This window comes from Perognathus longimembris, chromosome 2 (assembly GCF_023159225.1).
Source record: "Perognathus longimembris pacificus isolate PPM17 chromosome 2, ASM2315922v1, whole genome shotgun sequence".
In the NCBI taxonomy this organism is placed as follows: domain Eukaryota; kingdom Metazoa; phylum Chordata; class Mammalia; order Rodentia; family Heteromyidae; genus Perognathus; species Perognathus longimembris.
The window spans coordinates 127,541,338-127,559,903 of NC_063162.1; the positions used below are offsets into that span (position 1 = coordinate 127,541,338).

At 36.9% G+C, this 18,566-nt stretch overlaps 1 protein-coding gene across 1 annotated transcript in view; it reads left to right on the forward strand.

Annotated features, from left to right (window-relative positions):
- Cftr (CF transmembrane conductance regulator) overlaps positions 1-18,566 on the forward strand; it is a 145,613-nt gene that overhangs the window by 96,319 nt on the left and 30,728 nt on the right. Inside the window, exons 20-21 of the mRNA XM_048337623.1 lie at positions 1,371-1,598; positions 2,790-2,890. Of these exons, the coding sequence (XP_048193580.1) occupies positions 1,371-1,598; positions 2,790-2,890 (329 nt within the window). The remainder of the gene's footprint in view (positions 1-1,370; positions 1,599-2,789; positions 2,891-18,566) is intronic.

An 18,566-nucleotide genomic window follows, 5' to 3' on the forward strand; every position in this document is an offset into this window, starting at 1 on the left:
ATATATAAACAAAACTACATTGCAAAACTGCTCATGAATTGTTTTAGTTAACTAAGGACTGTGTGACTTAATTTGGTTTGAGGTTTGGTATATAGGATACTGATTTGTAATGCCTGTGTGTGTGTGTGTGTGTGTGTGTGTGTGTGCATGTGCACACACACAGATTTAAAAATAGTAGTGATGCTAGATTTTCTACAATTGTCTAAAAATTTCCATCGCTTCCCAAATGATACTAGATAGAATTCTTGCTTTTGGCTTGCTGTCTTCTTTTTCTTTATGCTCTTTATGTCTGGGAGCTGTTAAACTCTACCTGAGCCCTTTTGGCAATCACATTTTTCAGTAACAGCTTAAGTACAAGTACATTTTTAGGAAATAAACTACCAGCATGTTTCTGTTTTACAAATAACTTGTTAAAAAAAACTCAGAGGAAAATTGTGTGTGTGTGTGTGTGTGTGTGTGTGTGTGTGTGTGTGTGTGTGGTGTTGTTGTGGGACTTGAACTCAGGGCCTGGGCGCTCCTGTGAGCTCCTTTGCTCCAGACTAGCTCTCTACCACTTTGAGCCACAGTAGTGCCATTTCCCATTTTCTGGTGGTTAGATGGAGATAAGAGTGTCATGGATTTCCTGCCTGGCTGGCTTTGAACCACAATCCTCAGATCTCAGCCTTTGAAATAGCTAGGTATGAGCTACTGGTACCCTGATCATATGAATTCTTAGTTGAGACACTTGGTAAAAAGTTTTCTTTAAAGAAAACTAATGCTTATCAATGAATTTTTTATAATTAGCCAAAAAATTGCCTAGGGTTGGGAGGACATTAGAGTGGCTCATGTCTATAATCCAGTCAGTTGGCATGAGGCAGAAATAGAGGGTATGGCAGTTTGAGGCCAGTTAGGGCACCAAGTTAGCAATACCCTTTTCTCAATAAGCAAACTGTTCATAGTAGCACAGTCTGTGATCCCAGCTGCCCTGGAGTCCAGAAGTAGTAGATCGGGTGGTAGGCAACTGGTCCCATACAAAAACAAGAGATCATATCTGAAAAATAACTAAAGCATTAAACCGTTAAGGACACAGTCCAACCATAGAACACCTGCCTGACAAGTATGAGGTCTTGAGTTCAATTTCTACTTCTACCAAAAAGAAAGGAATATTAAAATAAGTGTCTGTGGCAACCAAGTGAAAATGAAGGATAATTCAGTAGAAATTTAATTTATCCCACCTATTGAAAATACAGCAGCTGACTGAAAGATCTCTCTAAACAGGGGCACTTTATGGCTACTCTGTTAGTCTTGTTTTTCAGGAGCATGTATAGCAATAAGACATTGCATTCTGTGTTTGCATGATTTGTATTGTTTTCTATGGGAATATTACACAGGCAGGAGCCCAATTTTCACTCATCTTGTGACAAGCTTAAAAGGATTATGGACACTTCGTGCCTTTGGACGTCAGCCTTATTTTGAAACATTGTTCCACAAAGCTTTGAATTTACACACTGCCAACTGGTTCTTGTATCTGTCAACACTGCGCTGGTTCCAGATGAGAATAGAAATGATTTTTGTTCTCTTCTTCATTGTTGTTACCTTCACTTCCATTTTAACCACAGGTACAATGAGCTCACTAGCTTTAAGCAGCTAAGTCAAAACCTTGTCAATGAGTACAATGCTATAGATTAAAATGTTTAGATGTCTTCTTTAGGTAGATTTGTTTTTAACATTTGTGGGTTTATAGTTGATCAAATGACTTCTTAGGGATATATGCAGCATTACTAACTCTGCTTTAAAATCCCTTGGAGATGCAGAGGATCTGATGGGAATTCTGTGATGAGTAGAAACAGATCTTTTCATTCTGATGTAGGAAAATGTTCTTGGTATCAAGTTTAATGCATTTCTTTACTAAAGAGCTCTCTGAGTAGGAGAAAAAAATAAGCATACACTTTTCTTTTTCAAGTTTCTAGTGAGCTTTGTTCTTTTTACCACTAGTGGATGAACTTCTTTATATAATATGAAGTTTGCATGGAAAAAACTGCCTCGGGAGGAATAAATAAAAGTGTGATGTTTTCCAATATAAAGATTCTAAATTTGGGGTAGATCAAAACATGAGGCTTTTGCATAATAAATAAAAAATCTATAGAGTTAAATGAGTTTCTTTAAGAAGTTGAATGTGTGTAAATATGTCTGTACATGTGAGAGACAGTAAGGAAAGGACAGAGGCAGAGAGACAGAGCAGAACACAGATACAGAGGAAGAGATGGAGAAAGTGACAGAGACAGAGTAACTATTCAGAGTGAATGCCAGACCAGCGCCAAATCTACAGTTTGTAAGTACAGAATTCTCACCAACTGCCTATCAAAGACATCAGTGCAATTTCAGGAAGGTCCCAGGACAAGTCGCACCCTTGGTCCTTGGTGGAAGGCCAATAGAGGCACTGGACAATGAGGAATCCATCTGGATACTGGGCTTTCTTTCCCACTGCCTGGTCTAGTGTTTGCTACTAGTGTGGTGTACAAAACAATAGTAGAAGGTAGAAACATACTGGCTGCCCAATACCAACAACACCTTCAATGATAAAGGACAACCCTTTGTTAGTAATCAGTCACACTCTTTGATTTTAAAAACTGGTTGAATGCTTCCTTGGTGAAGGCATTATCATTTCTGGAAAATGCTATGAAAAAGTGAACAAAACCGGTTACAAATCAGCATAAAATTGAAATGTGAATTTAGTATGATATTCGCATGAAGTTGCTCACAGAAGAGAGAAATAAACAAGCTTTCTTCTTAACTTTTTCCATGTGTAGGTGAAGGAGAAGGATCAGTTGGTATTATTCTAACTTTAGCCATGAATATCATGAACACATTGCAATGGGCTGTGAACTCTAGCATTGATGTGGATAGCTTGGTAAGTCATTGTTTCTTTTTTTAAATTTTATAATGCATGTAGACAATACAAAATGTTTAGGTAATAGCTAATACTCAGATGAAGGCACAAAGTATTGTAGATACATTGAAGGCTACTCAGTACTTATCACTAAGCTCCCGTCTGGTCTTTTCTCCATCCACATCACCACAGTGAATATGTAGTGCTACAGTGAACATCTTTGCACATGTCTCTGTGCCCAGGATTTTTCAAGCATAATCCTAGGACTGGATTTCTGGGTTACAATATTCACCTTTTTTAACTAGATGATGCAAACTTGCTCTCAAGTCTGTTGTAACAGCTTGTACTATTCCTGTCTCCCCACAGCAAGAGATGTAAGAATTCTTATAGCATGGTCTCCCACAATACTTCTTGTCACTCTTTTCATTTTTGGAAGTCTAAGGGATGCGATTACAGAGATGTCAAGTCAACGTCGTCCATTTTTCTTGGCCACTTGCACTCTTTTGTTACTAGCATGTTTACATTACTTACTTAGTTTTCAGCTAGATTGACATTTATTTTTCATAGTGACTTGTGGGAATTTATGAATCCTAGATAAATCATCACTTCTGCACATATTAAATATAGTCATTCAGTCAGTAGTTTTGCATGTAGTGTCTTTTAAAATTATTGTTAATTTATTTGTTATTATAGGGGTGATGTACAGAGGGATTACAATTACACGAGTCAGGTAATGAGCACATTCCCTTTCATACAGTGTCTTCAGTTTCTTTATTCTCTCCCATTTCCTCCCTCCTGTCTCTGTCCACTAGTTGTATAGTTGACTTTCATCAATGTCCATTGAGCTTTTTCCACTTTTTCATTCTTTTCCCTCAAATTCTATATCCCCATCCCTGATGAAAAGAAACTACGAAGTTCAATGAAGATAAATGTATTGATTTTTTCCTTTATGGTTTGTGCTTTTCATATATTGTTTAAGAGATCCTACTTTGTAGGTGCCAGTGACTCATGCTTTTGAGGATGATAATAGCTATAGGCCAACTTAGGCAAAAAGTTCTTGAGCTTCATATCAACAGAATAGCTCAGTGTGGTAGAATCTGCCTGTTTTCTAAGCAACATGTAAAGTGTTAACTGGAGAACCAGAGCCCAAAATGGCCAAGGCACAAACATGAGGCTATACTCAGAAGTAACCAGAGCCAGAGGCACTGGTGATGTAATTCAAACTACAGGGTGTCTGCAGACACCTTGTGAACACTTTGTAATACTCTTTTCTTATTAAAAAAAAAAACTTTGACAGTTCTTTCCCTCTTTCAATGTTCATGTTTTCTTTCTCTCTTCTTACTTGACCAATATTGCCAGGTATCTGTATACTTTCTAAGTTTGTACAAATACCATATGTTTTTTTCTCATCTTGGTTGCATGCCTGCAGAGCTTGCTAGCACTGTACCAAGACATGTCCTGTGGTGGCAAGAAAGGAGGTGAGGCAGATGTTTTAATTAATTGTTGCTTAAAACAAGTCAAAATATATCAGATTGCCTAGTTAGTTCGGTTCTTGCATCAATGACTTATGTCAGGATTTTTGGAATATTGCATTATAGTCATCTACCTATGTATCTAGAGGGTCTGGAAATAGACAAAAATGGCAGTCTGGCACTGTTAGTCTCCTTTTTTCTTAACTTTTTTTGTCTCATTCTCTGAGAAAGGCCACATGCTCTCAAACAACTATATTCAGTCAATTACACAATTTTTTAATCAGAACAAAAATCATTAAAAATATCTCTAGGGAGCAGGAACCTTTAATTATGCACATTCTGCCCATGTGCCTTTGTATTGACATTCTTAAATAATTCATTGAAATGTAATTGAATCTTAACATGATTTATAATAGTTTCCTTTTTGGCTTTAGATGTATTTATAAGAGAAAGAGAGAGAGAGAGATTTACATCATCTCCATTTTTTTCCTTAATTTTATTGCAGTCTGATTTTTGAAATTAGGACTCATAAACATATTTTAAAATTTTTCTGTTAGAATATAGAAGAATCTTAAATAAAATGTGTGCTTGTAGTCAAATGCCAGAGGCTTATTCCTATAATACTATTACTCAGAAGGTTCAGAACTGAGGATCATAGTTCAAAGCTGGCCCAGGTAGAAAAGTCTCCATGAGATTCTCATAACCAATGAACTACTCAAAAACTGGGCGTTGTGCTGTGGCCCAAGTATTGGAGTGCTAGCCTGGAGCAAAAAGAGGCTTGGGGCAGTGCCCAGGCCTTGAATTCAAGCCCTACAACACCTTCACTACCTCAACCCTCCTGCAACCCCCTTCCCCTCACCCTGTGCCAAAAAAAGGTGTTTGCATTTTTGTACTTGATTGCTCTAATTTCTACATTTGCTTTTCCATTGTAAAATCACTGTGCCTATTTTATTTACTAAAAGTGTTTATCTAAATAGTTGTACAAAGGAGTTGCCATTCAAAAAGCAGTTTATGAATGCAAAGCATCTTAATCATTGCCAGTCCATTTATCATTTACCCCCCTCCTTCCCAACTCCATCTTCCCTCAGTTTTCTTGATTTTGTATGATATGCCTTAAGTTTTATGATTGCATACCCCTCCTACTCTCCTCTTTCTTCATCTACTACCCCTCCACCCCACCCATCACTTTCCAGTAACAGTTTCCTGGTGTTTATTTTGTGGGACTCTGAGTTATCCTTTTTGAGGAATGACACTGTGTTCCCCCTGAATCTACCATATTTCAGTTAATACATTTGCATATATTTGCATATCACCCCAAAGTGTTTATAAATTAATTGTAGCTTCTGTGTGTGAGAGAAAATATGCATCCTTTGTCTCTCTGGGCCTGACTTACTTTTAGCTGTATTGCTTTGTTTGGGTTATGCCTTACCTTCCACATATTGAAATTCTTTGTTCCGTGCCATTGTTGCTTTAAAGTCTTTCCACTTCTCTAGTTTTTCACATGAGCATCGTAGGCTTTGTGACATGTGCTTTGACATTGTGTCTTTCATCATGCCGCATTGAAGGACCTTTGCATGGACCCTATTATGTTAAAACACAGTCTGGAAAGTATCAATATTTGTATTTGATTTCATTTTGTAAAAAAAAAATCATGTTCTTTTGTTTGAATATCCAAATGAATATGGGAGTTCGCATTTCTCTGCCAAACATAAGTAGTGGCTTTTCCTGGATACTTGTGGAGTATTTATCATCATATTACTCTCACCCCATGGTGGCTAAAGCTACACAGTGACATTTTTATTTCCACCTGCAATTACATGAATAGTAGGAATGGAAAAAGAGAATGCTTGCAAATTTCAACTTTGTGTAATGTTAACGTCAGAGGTCATGCGACTTCCAAAGCTAGATCTCCTTATGTTATCATTTTACATGACTGAATTTTTATCTGCATTCGGACTAAGCTGGGTGCAAAGTGGAATAAACAAGATACACTGGTTGCCACAGTCTTTTGGTTTTAAAGTGACCAGCTTCTCAGGAAAAAGATCTTTTATTTTTATTTTTTTCCTTCTTTATTGTCAAAGTGAAGTACAGAGGGGTTACAGTTTCATATGTAAGGCAAGCACATTTCTTATGATCTTTTAGAGTTCCAAAGAGCAGCCTGATCAGCCTGGCCTGGCCTAGTTTTAACACAAATCAGTCAAATACTGTCAGATCCATGAAGTTTTAAAAATAGAAATGTCATGTTTCTTGTATTTTTCTGCTGTTTTCCTTCTACCCAGCAGGTACCTAGTTTCTTCAGCTTTCAATTAATGAATGTAGTATTTGAGTGATAGCTTTTTAGTTCTGTCTTGTTACTTTGTATTTATAACTACATATCTCAAATAATGACACTCAAAATTACCTCTCTTTTATTGTGTTTTCCTAATAAATTCATTATTCCCAAAGAAATCTGCTTCATAAGTAATCCCATTATTCCACTTCTTACACTTTCATCCACAGACCTCATTTTATACCCCCTAAAAATAAATACATTTGATCAAAGAGATTCCCCTCACTTCATCCCTAACAGCGACACCAGTGTGTGGTACAGTCCACTCAAATTCCCTAGCTTTTCCCCTGGGTCCTAACATCCAGTTTCCTCTTCTTGATGGGGCCTTTCTCACCAGCACAAAAAATGTCCTCCCATCATCTCTATGAACTATTCCATTCTTTGACCTTTTCACAATCACAGAAGGAGTATATACCATGAATGAATCCTGATGACAACCTCATTTTCTGTCCACCTCCTGGCTATTCGTTAGTCTTCTTGTTTGGCCCTTCTCTTAAAGACCTTCAAACATCATCTGAGATTGCAGCCTTTTGTTATCTACATTCTCTCTAGCTATTGCTTTCTCCTCCTATCCTTCAGAAAGTATCCCTTGATGAATTGTAGATCCATATCTTTAGTGTAGACCTTCTCTCATGCTCTTTCAATATCTGTCCAACTATCATCTTGACACTGCTATATGTTTGTAAACCAGGGCTAGGATGCTGGGTTTTTTTTTAACCTCAGACTTGTTGTTTTAAAGCAATATCTCATTAAAGTACACATTATACACATTATGCATATTATATACATTATACATTATTATATAATGTTATATATTATATATTATATTATATACAGTATACATTATTATATACATTATACATATTATATACATTAAAGTGTATTTTGAAAATGGCCCAAAGTGTCTACTGAACCTACTGATTTGTCCATAAGGTTAAATGAATAACTGAACAAACATGAGTCAGAAAACGTGTCAAATGTGATGTTTCAAACTTAGCAATGCTAATCTATCTAGTGACTAATACATTTCTCATACTCATAGTGGCTTCCTTTGATTGAGGCAGTCAATAATTCATGTCTTTGCGGGACTGTCCACCACGGAGTGAACACAACTAAAACACTCTTGATATGTGAATGTTACACTACTTAATTTTCCAAGTGAAAACCCTGATTTCTCAAGATGACTGTCCTATTGTGTGTCCCTTTGGTGACAAGGAAACTACCTGAGTGAGCAAGGGCAGTAAACCAGTAAAACTCCCATTTGGACTTCTGTTAATGAAGCTCCAGAAGATTCTTGAATGGTTAATGCAATCTGAGAAGAGTTTGCTGTCAATAGAAACTCCCTCTGCTTCTTCTTTGTCCTTTCATTGCCTGTGTTTATTTTGGGTTCCAGTAAAGATCAACTGACTGATTGTACAATAATCAACATAAAACATGGGGAGGGGGGGAGAATTTGGCCTTTCTGTGTGGTTCGTAATGCTTTTTTTTTTATTAAACATAGTTCATATTATAATAATTTGAGAGGACTCATTTCTCCTGTTTTTCTTTTGCCTCCTTTTCAGTGGTCTCTTGAAGATGTCTTTATTGTTCTGTTTTCATGAGTCTTTGTAGCATATGTTCCTCTCGTGACCCCGTCTCAAGATTTCTTTCGATCCAACCATCTTTTTTGCCATCTTGTAGGGTGGTTGTGTGGAGCAAGCTCTGCATCTCCCTCTGGATTTGCTAGGGAGCATGTCACTTCAGGCAAGCTATAGCCTTACGTCACCATCAAGGTTCTCATTTTCCTTACCTGTACATTGGAAGAATTAGGCTAGAAATTTTCTAGGATTCCTACCAGCTCTGAGCCCTTTCTGTATGAGAGACTTCAAGTCTTGATTAGTAGGTGGTAGGCATTATTCCAGATCCTTATGGAAAGTACATACTTACCTTATCTGTGAATGCAGTTACTAGAACTGGTCAAAGAACCTTAATCAATCTGCTACTAGAGCCAAAAAAGGAAAAAATAATACTGTTTTGATGTTCTGAAGTCTTGGATTAGTACAAGAGACTTATGAGAAACCTCAAAAGGAAAGAAACATTTTGAGACCTTGGAAAAATAACTGTGGCTTTGTAACTGTCACTTTAGTTTTCAATTTTCTTGTTTGGGCAAAGAAAACAATGGATTAGATTACAGGCTAGATTACCTGGCATCATAAGAAGAACTCATAAAAAAATTTCACTTTGCTGGTTGCTCATGCCAATAATCCTAGCTAATCAGTAGTGTGAGGTTTGAGAATCCCTATTCAGAACCAGCCAGGGTAACCAAATCCTTGAGATTTTTATCTTCAAATAACTAGCCCCGAACCAGAAATAGATACGTCTTACATTGTACTGCACTAGAAATGAGAAAAAAAAAAGTCACGTTAGCATTCAAAACCCCTAAATTTAAGCCCCAGTAATGATTCTCTTTTAGGTTCTCTCTAAGATCATCTTATTTCTGATTTTCTGTGAGTCATGCTAAGAGGATCAGCAAGCTTTTTCTAATAAGGAACTACTATTTTCTAACAAGGATCTATTATTTTCTAATAGGAACTACTTCTGACAGGCAGAAAGTGTAATATTAACTTGCCATGTAATTTTCCACAAACTGTAATAATTTACTGTATTTTAAATATATAGTATAAATATTTGTATTACTATTGTATACCAACATGGTATTTGAGTGAGGGATGTATGTGTGTGTGTGTGTGTGTGTGTGTGTGTGTGTGTGTGTGTGTGTCTGCCACTTCTGGGGTTTGAACTCAGGGCCTGGGTGCTGTTTCCAAGAGTTTTATTTCCTCAAGGCTAAAGTTCTACCACTCGAGCCACTGCTCTTTCTCTAGTTTCTCTCTCTCTCTCTCTCTCTCTCTCTCTCTCTCTCTCTCTCTCTCTCTCTCTTTCTCTCTCTCTCTCTCTCTCCTCCCCCCTCTCAGCAGCTAGTTGGAGAAGAGTCTTATGGACTTTCTTTTCAAGGCCATCTTCATGATTCTCGGATCTTAGCCTTTGAGTAGCTAAGATTATTGGGATTATTGTGAGCAACCAACACTCAACTTGAGTAAATTGTAATATGTTCTTGGAGTATAAATAATAATAAACAGTAGAAAGATAGTCCAAAGTTTAAAAAAGATATTCTGAACAAACAGAGCTTTTCTGATGCCTGTTATCTCTTAAGTCTATCAAGGTCAGAAGATTCTGTCCCTAACTCTCAGATGGCCTGGGGTCTTAGAGCTGTGTGATTATCAACAGCATTTACTTTGGGATACCTGGAGGGAGCTATAATTTAAAGCACTGCAATTTCTTCTTTTATAAAATTCACAATTTGAAATCTCCTTCTTTAAAGCATATGATATTTTTGCCCTAAATGATCACTCCATGTTGTATCTCCTAATCTGCCTGTAATAGTTATAATGTCTTTTTATAGTGTTGCTCGTCAAATTTAAGCCATAAGCAATGACATTTCTGCTTTGGGGTTATTATGGGTACTTGGGTGTTGATGCATAATTTTGATGTCTTACCTTTGAAACAATCAAAATTACAATGATTTCTGTGTGAGAGAGGTTCCTGAAAAGGCTTTGAAAACTTCTCTTCTATTATTGGCAAAAGGGAGTGAGCAGGAGGATGAGGAAATCTTTTCTTCTTGATTTAAATGCATCCCTTATAAAGTCAGGTTGAGATGAGGTTGTGGAGCTTTTAGTTAAAACAGTCATCTGTGAAAAGACTTTGTTCTCCTCATGCTTAGATTAGTAACTTTGACACTCTTGTAAAGACAATGAGATTCTGTTTTAAGGCTCAACTCCTTCTCAAGATGTTCAGGGGAATTTTTGGATCCTGATCAGTTTAATAATGAACTGAGAATTTAAAACAGATGATTCTCAAAAGGCTCACCTTATTTTGGCTGCATTGCAATGTCACAGAATTATATAGAATTTGCACAAATTCTGTCAATATTTCCTCTCCACAAATGAAGGATAGGCTCAATGTTTCAATGCTTGGCTTTCATGTTCTTAACTTCTATTGTCCTCAGTGAGGCCTTTCCTGTCTGTTGGATTGTCTTGCTGCCCTAGACATGGCTGCCTCCATGTTCCTTCTCTGGATATTCTTTTCTATGCATAGGAAGTGACAGCCTAAGGTTAAGGACTTGATCCACCTCCAGTCCCGTTAATACTTTTCTACTCTTCACTTCCAACAAGTACAATCTAAGTACACTGTGTTCTATGCATATAATATGAAAATGTATAGGAGAATTTTTGAATAAAAGGGTGTTATTAAAACTATCAATGACATTACATAGATGAGACTAAGGATAGTTCCTTATGTTGAGATTTCTGTCTTGCCCAAGTAGCAATGTGCATCTTCAAGGTGAAAAGCTAGACAACACATGAACATTCTCATTGTCCTGCCTGGTTGATGTGTGGACATTGCCTTCAGTACAGAACAGAGGGCAATAAACGGATTCACTATTAACAAAGGTTTATAAACTGGCTATTTGTTGTTAAGCAGTAGATACAGAGGAATGCTCTAAGTAGTCTATTCAAAAAAAATTTAAATGATATTTAAATGTTGTAGTCCATTGTTTGAGTAGAACAAGGAATGCTCAGAACCATTTTGATAATAATGGGTACAGTAAGTTTATTACTAAACACATGGGATAAAGTTCCAGGTCCTCTAAATTGCATGAAACCTTGTGAAGATCCTTGTGTTAGTCAGCTTTCTGTTACTATAACAAAATACCTGGGCTATGCCACAAAGGGAAGAACAATTTATTTTGGCTCATGGGTTAAAAGGGTTCAATCCATGGTTGGCTGGCTCCATTTCTTTTGAGGCAGAACATAATGGCAACAGAAATGTGCAGTGAGGGCAGCTACTCCTCTCATTGCAGTCAGGAATTAAAGAGAGCAGAGAGAGAGATTAAAAAGTCTTACGGAAAAGTCGTTAAGGACACAACTTCAATATCTTCTTCCTCCAAGGGGGCTGTGTTTCTTAATGTTTCTGCCATCTCCTAACATTAGTCAGGAACCAAACCTTTATTACTTGGGCTTTGGGAATCTTTTTAAGATCCAAACCCTATAATAGCTCTATCCTTAATTTTCTTTTTTTTTTTCTATACTTAGTTTTCTATATGTATAATTTAGATTATTTTCCTTCAAACAAATTACCTAAGCTATAAGCTTGACAGCCCTAGATCCACTTCGGATAGCCAATATGAATCTCTGGCCCTGAAATCAAATATTCAAGAAATATCACTTCAACTTTGATGTGGTTATAATTATTTTCCATTTTTGAACACGTATTTACTTGAATATAAGAAACAATCTTGGGCTGGGGATATAGCCTAGTGGCAAGAGTGCCTGCCTCGGATACACGAGGCCCTAGGTTCGATTCCCCAGCACCACATATACAGAAAACGGCCAGAAGCGGTGCTGTGGCTCAAGTGGCAGAGCGCTAGCCTTGAGCGGGAAGAAGCCAGGGACAGTGCTCAGGCCCTGAGTCCAAGCCCCAGGACTGGCCAAAAAAAAAAAAAAAAAGAAACAATCTTGGCTAATTCAGTAATCTAACCAGGTTTTGAGCGGTTTACAGAGTGCCAAAAGATCAGAAGTAGGGAGTGCCTGGCCTTCCTCCTTTTCTCTACATTGTCTTTTTTTTGTTTGTTTTTTCCAAATCCTATGTTCCTATTTGACCTAGAGGAGCATAATCCAGGTAGATGAATCTTTGTCCTTCTTGTCCTGAGTGTGAGATCTCTTTTTTGTTTAGCTTTCTCTCAACTTCTTTCATGCTATTTCCTGAAGCATTGCTCTGGAAATATAGGGAAATCTAAAACTATGTCAAATAATCTATGATCATTCATGTCAGGTACTAGAATGTTCTCTACAGCATGCTTCTTTCATAGGCCACATGTTGGAAATGCTACGACAGGAAATAATTTTAAAAAACGAAAAATTAAGTGTAATTTAATGGCTCTTCAAAGTAATTTAAATTTAGAATTTACAATATTACATAAAGGAACAATTGCATTTATACCCCTTTCACTTCCAGAGTTACTTATGATAGAAATGGGCTATGAATCCTTTTTATTTTTATTAACAGTGAGTTTGATTTAGAAGAATTATCTTCTTGCAACAGAAATGCTTCTTAAAAATTATTCTGACCAGGGCTGGGAATATGACCTAGTGGTAAAGTGCTCATTTCGTATACATGAAGCCCTGGATTCGATTCCTCAGCACCACATATATAGAAAAAGTCGAAGTGATGCTATGGCTCAAGTGGCAGAGTGCTAGCCTGGAGCAAAAAAGAAGCCAGGGACAGGCCCTGAGTTCAAGCCCCAGGACTAGCAAAAAGCCCAAAACCAAACAAAAAATAATAATAATTCTGACCAGGTTTTGATGGCTCACACCTATAATCCTAGCTACTCAGGAGGCTAATATCTAAGGATTGTGGTTTGAAGCCAGCCCAGGCAGGAAAAGTCCATGAGATTCTTAGTTCCAATGAATTACCAAAAAAAGCCTAGAATAGAGCTAAGATTCAAGTGGTAGGGTTAGCTCTGAGCAAAAGAACCCAGTAACAGTCCCCAGTCCCCAAGTTCAAGATGCAAAACATCAGGACTAGCACAAAAACAAAACAAAAACCCTAAGATATTTTTGAGATGAAAGAAACTGAAACACAGAGCCATTGGGGGTGGGGGGGAAACAGGCTTGATCTATGGCATGTGAAAACAGGCATTAAAATTAGAATTGTTAAAATGGATATTGAGCACTAAATTAAGGATAAATTTCTAAACTCCTATGCTTCATTCCATACTAAAGATGAGGAATTTTGTGATTTTAACTTTTGTTAATAGGGAATAGAATTAATACAAGAAAATGTCCCAAATGCATTTCTGTTTACCTTTCTTTTTATTATGAACACCTTGAAAGGACTAAACAATAGGTTGAAGGATGGTAGCTTTTAAAAACAGAGGTTGAGAAAATACAGAAGCCTCACACTCTTTTATGTTATTTATCTATGTGTGTTTACTCATTGACATGTTCTTTCCTTCATTTATTAATTATTCAAATTTCCATTTTTGATACCAGGCTGTGTTAAAAAACCATATTCAGAATACTGATGAATTATAATTATTCACTGAAATAAGTTATAGTTCAAAATTTAGGCAGGCTTCTTTAAAAAATAGCTAAACTCAGGGCTGGGAGTATGGCCTAATAGCAAAGTGTTCGCCTCATATACATGAAGCCCTGGGTTCGATTCCTCAGCACCACATATATAGGAAAAGCCAGAAGTGGTGCTGTGGCTCAAGTGGTAGAGTGCTAGCCTTGAGCAAAAAGAAGAGAAGGACAGTGCTCAGGCCCTGAGTTCAGTCCCCTGGACTGGCAAAATAACAAACAAAAAAATAGCTAAACTCTTATTTCTATGTACATTAGAGATATATAATATTGAATTTACACCAAATATTTATAATGCAGAAACATAATTGATTTCAGATATGAACTTATGTAGTCTTGTTTTATTCTTAAAAATTGAAATTGATTCTTTTTTAAAAAAATTTATGGACAAACTGATGTACAGAGAGGTTACAGTTTCATACATTAGGCATTGGGTACATTTCTTGTACTGTTTGTTACCTCCTCCCTCGTTTCCCCCTTCTCCCTTCCCCTTTCCCTTCCACCCCCCCATGAGTTGTTTAGTTCATTTACACCAAACAGTTTTGCAAGTATTGCTTTTGTAGTCATTTGTCTTTCTTACCCTGTGTCTCTCGATTTTGGTATTCCCTTTCAGTTTCCTAGTTCTAATACCAGTATACACGGTTTCCAATGTACTCACATAAGATACAGAGATAGTGCAGGTACACCACAGTAAGGGGATACAAGAAGATCATCAATAATAGAAGCTACGGTTACACATAGCACGTTGAAAGTAGTTACAACAGTGATATAACAATCGTTTACATAACATGGAGTTCACTTAGCATCATCTTATGTGTTCATAAGGACATGATTATTGGACTCTTGTGATCCTCTGCTGTGACTTGCCTAAACCTGTGCTAACTATTCCCTATAAGGGAGACCATAGAGTCTTATGTTTCTTTGGGTCTGGCTCACTTCACTTAGTATAATTTTTTCCAAGTCTTTCCATTTCCTTACAAATGTCATTCTTTCTGATAGAGGCATAAAATTCCATTGTGTATATGTACCACATTTTTCTGATCCATTTATCTACTGAGGGGCATCTGGGTTGGTTCCATATTCTAGCTATAACAAATTGTGCTGCAATGAACATTGTTGTGCTGGTGGCTTTAGTGTGTTCTTGTTTGTGGTCTTTTGGGTAGATGCCCAAAAGTGGGACTGCTGGGTCATAGGGAGCTCTATGTTTAGCCTTCTGAGGAATCTCCATACAGCTTGCCAGAGTGGCTGAACCAGTTTACATTCCCACCAACAATGAAGTAGAGTTCCCTTTTGGCCACATCCCCTCCAACATTTGTTATTGTTAGTTTTCTTGATATAGGACATTCTTACTGGGGTGAGATGGAATCTCAATGTTGTTTTGATTTGTATTTCTTTTATGGCCAGTGATGTAGAGCACTTTTTCCTATGTCTCTTGGCCATTCTCATTTCCTCATGAGAGAAGTCTCTTTTTAAGTCTTTAGCCCACTTGTTGAGGGGCCTGTTGGTTCTTTGCAGTTTTGTTTTGGAGGAATGTAATTTTTTTAGTTCTGCATATGTTTTAGATATGCGGCTTTTGTCTGTTGTATGGCCGGTAAAGATCTTTTCCCAGTCTGTGGGCTTTCTGTTTATCTTGCGAGCTATGTCCTTTGCCATGCAGAAGCTCTGCAGTTTGATGCAGTCCCATTTGTCCATCCTTTCTTTGATTTGTAGTACTTCTGGGTCTTTGTTAAGGAAGTTCCGTCCTGTGCCAAGGAGCCCAAGTGTTTCTCCTACTTCTTCCTTTAGTGTTTTCAGGGTATCTGTTTTTATTTTGAAGTCTTTGATCCATTTGGAATTGATTTTGGTGCAGGGATATATATATATATATATATATATATATATATATATATATATATATATATGGATCTAGTTTTAGTTTATTGCATGTGTTGAACCAGTTTTGCCAACACCATTTGTTAAAGAGGCTATTTTTCTTCCAGACTATTTTTTTTAGCTCCTTTATTAAAGATTAAGTAGGCATGGTTCTGTGGGTTCATTTCTGGGTCTTCAATTCTGTTCCATTGGGCTTCAGGCCTGTTCTGGTGCCAATACCAAGCTGTTTTTATTACTATAGCTTTATAATACAGCTTGAAGTTGGGTATTGTAATTCCTCCAGCACTGTACTTTCTGCTTAGGATTGTTTTTGCTATTCTAGGTCTTTTATTGTTCCATATGAGTTTCTGGATTGCTTCCTCTATTTAATTAAAAAATGGTGTTGGGATATCAATGGGTATTGCATTGAATTTGTAGATAGTCTGTGGCAATATTGCCATTTTGATTATATTAATCCTCCCAATCCAGGAGCATGGGAGATTTTTCCATTTCATTAGTTCTGCCTTAATTTCATTTTTCATGTTTTTAAAGTTCTCATCATAGAGTTCTTTCATTTCTTTGGTTAAGGTTATTCCTAGATATTTTATTTTTTTGAGGCTATTGCAAAAGGAGTTGCTTTCCTGATTTCAGCCTCGGTGTTCAGGTCATTAGCACATAGAAATGCCGTTGATTTTTGAGGGTTTATTTTATATCCTGCAACTTTGCCAAAGTTTTGGATCAGCTCTAGTAGCTTGGGAGTAGAATCTATGGGGTTCTTTAGGTATAGGATCATGTCAACTGCGAAGAGAGAAAGTTTAACTTCATCTTTTCCTATTTGAATCCCCTTTATATTTTCTTCTTGCCTAACTGCTCTGGCTAGGAATTCTAGTACTATGTTGAAAAGAAGGGGAGAGAGCAGACATCCCTGTCTTGCTCCTGATTTTAAAGAGAATGGCTTTAGTTTTTCACCATTTAGAATTATGCTTGCCATAATTATGTTTGTCATAAACTGCCTTTATTATATTCAGGAGTGTTCCCTGGAATCCCAGTTTTTCCAGGGCTTTTAGCATAAATGGGTGCTAGATTTTATCGAACTCCTTTTCTGCATCCAGAGATATAACCATGGGGTTCTTTACCTTGCTCCGGTTGATGTGGTGGATTACATTAATTGGCTTGCGTATATTGAACCAACTTTGCATCCCTGGGATGAATCCAGTTTGATCGTGGTGTATGATTTTTTTTTGATGACCTGTTGAAGTCGATTGGCCAGAATTTTGTTGAGAATTTTTCCATCAATGTTCATCAGGGAAATCAGTCTATAATTCTCTTTCCGTGATGAGTCCCTGCCTGGTTTTGGGATGAGGGTTATACTGGCTTCATAGAATGTGTCTAGTAGTGACCTTTCTCTTTCAATTTCTTTGAAGAGTTTTAGAAATATTGGTGTGAGTTCTGTTTTGAAGGCCTTGTAGAATTCTCCTGTGAATCTGACTGGACCTGGGCTTTTCTTGGATGGGAGATCACTTATTGCTGTTTCTATTCCAATGCTGGATATGGGTCTGTTTAGAAGGTTTAAGTCTTCATGGTTGTGTTTGGGAATATCAATTTTTTCTAGAAAATCATCGATTTCTTCCAAGTTCTCGAATTTGTTGGCATAAATGTTTGCAAAATAGTCCCCTATTGTGTTGTGAATTTTGGTTATTTCTGTGGTGATGTTACCTGTTTCATCTCTTATCTTGTTTATTTGAGTGTGCTGCCTTCTTTTTTTGGTCAGGTTTGCCAGGGGTCTGTCTATCTTGTTGATTTTTTCAAAGAACCAACTCTTTGTTTTGTTGATTCTTTCCATGGTTTTTTTTTTGTCTCTAATTCATTTAATTTTGATTTGATTTTAATTATTTGCTTCTGTCTATTGACTTGGGTTTTGTCTTGTTGTTCTCTTTTGAGGAGATTAAGGTGCTTCCTTAAATTATTGAGTTGCTGTTTCTCCAGTTTGTTGATGTAGGCACTCAGAGATAGAAATTTTCCTCTGAGTACTGTCTTTGCTGTGTCCCAAAGGAGCTGGTACTTTGTGTACTCATCTTGATTTAATTCCATAAACATTTGAATTTCTGTTTTAATTTATTCAATGACCCATTGATGGTTCAGCAGTGTGTTGTTTAGTCTCCATGAATTGTAGTATTTTCTGCGGTGGCTGTTTGAGTTGAGCTCTAATTTTATTCCTTTGTGGACTGAGAGAATGCAGGGAATGGTTTTGATACTTCTGAATTTGTACAGCTTTTCTTTGTGCCCTAAGATGCAATCTATTTTAGAGAATGTTCCATGTGTTGCTGAAAAGAATGTGTATTCTGTTGTTGCTGGATGGAATATTCTGTACATGTCTGTTAAGTCCAGTTGGTCTATGCAATTGTTTAGTTCTGTTGATTCTTTGTTCAGTTTTTGGGGTGTCGATCTGTCCAGAGGTGACAGTGGAGTGTTAAAATCCCCAAATATCAATGTGTTTGGGTCTATGAGTGTTTTTAGAGTCAATAGTGTTTGTTTGAAGAAGTTTTGAAATTGATTCTTAAGTGATTTGTATTAAAAGTATAAAGATAGCTATAATTCCATGGCTTAAATTTGGGCATTGTTTTGGAGTTATTTAAAACCAAATAAGCAAACAATGTCTACTTACAACCCAGCTGACATATAGAATAGTATATGGTTAGTAAAGCATGATAGAGAGACAAATCCTTCCCTGTTTTTCTGAGGTTGGGTCCATTTTATACTAATCAGCTTTGCAACATTGTATGTTGTTCCTTTTAGTAGAAAACAATTCCCCTGGGATATCATTTATTCTTTTTGAAAGTAGTTTGGTTGTTTTTGTGTAACTTGCATTA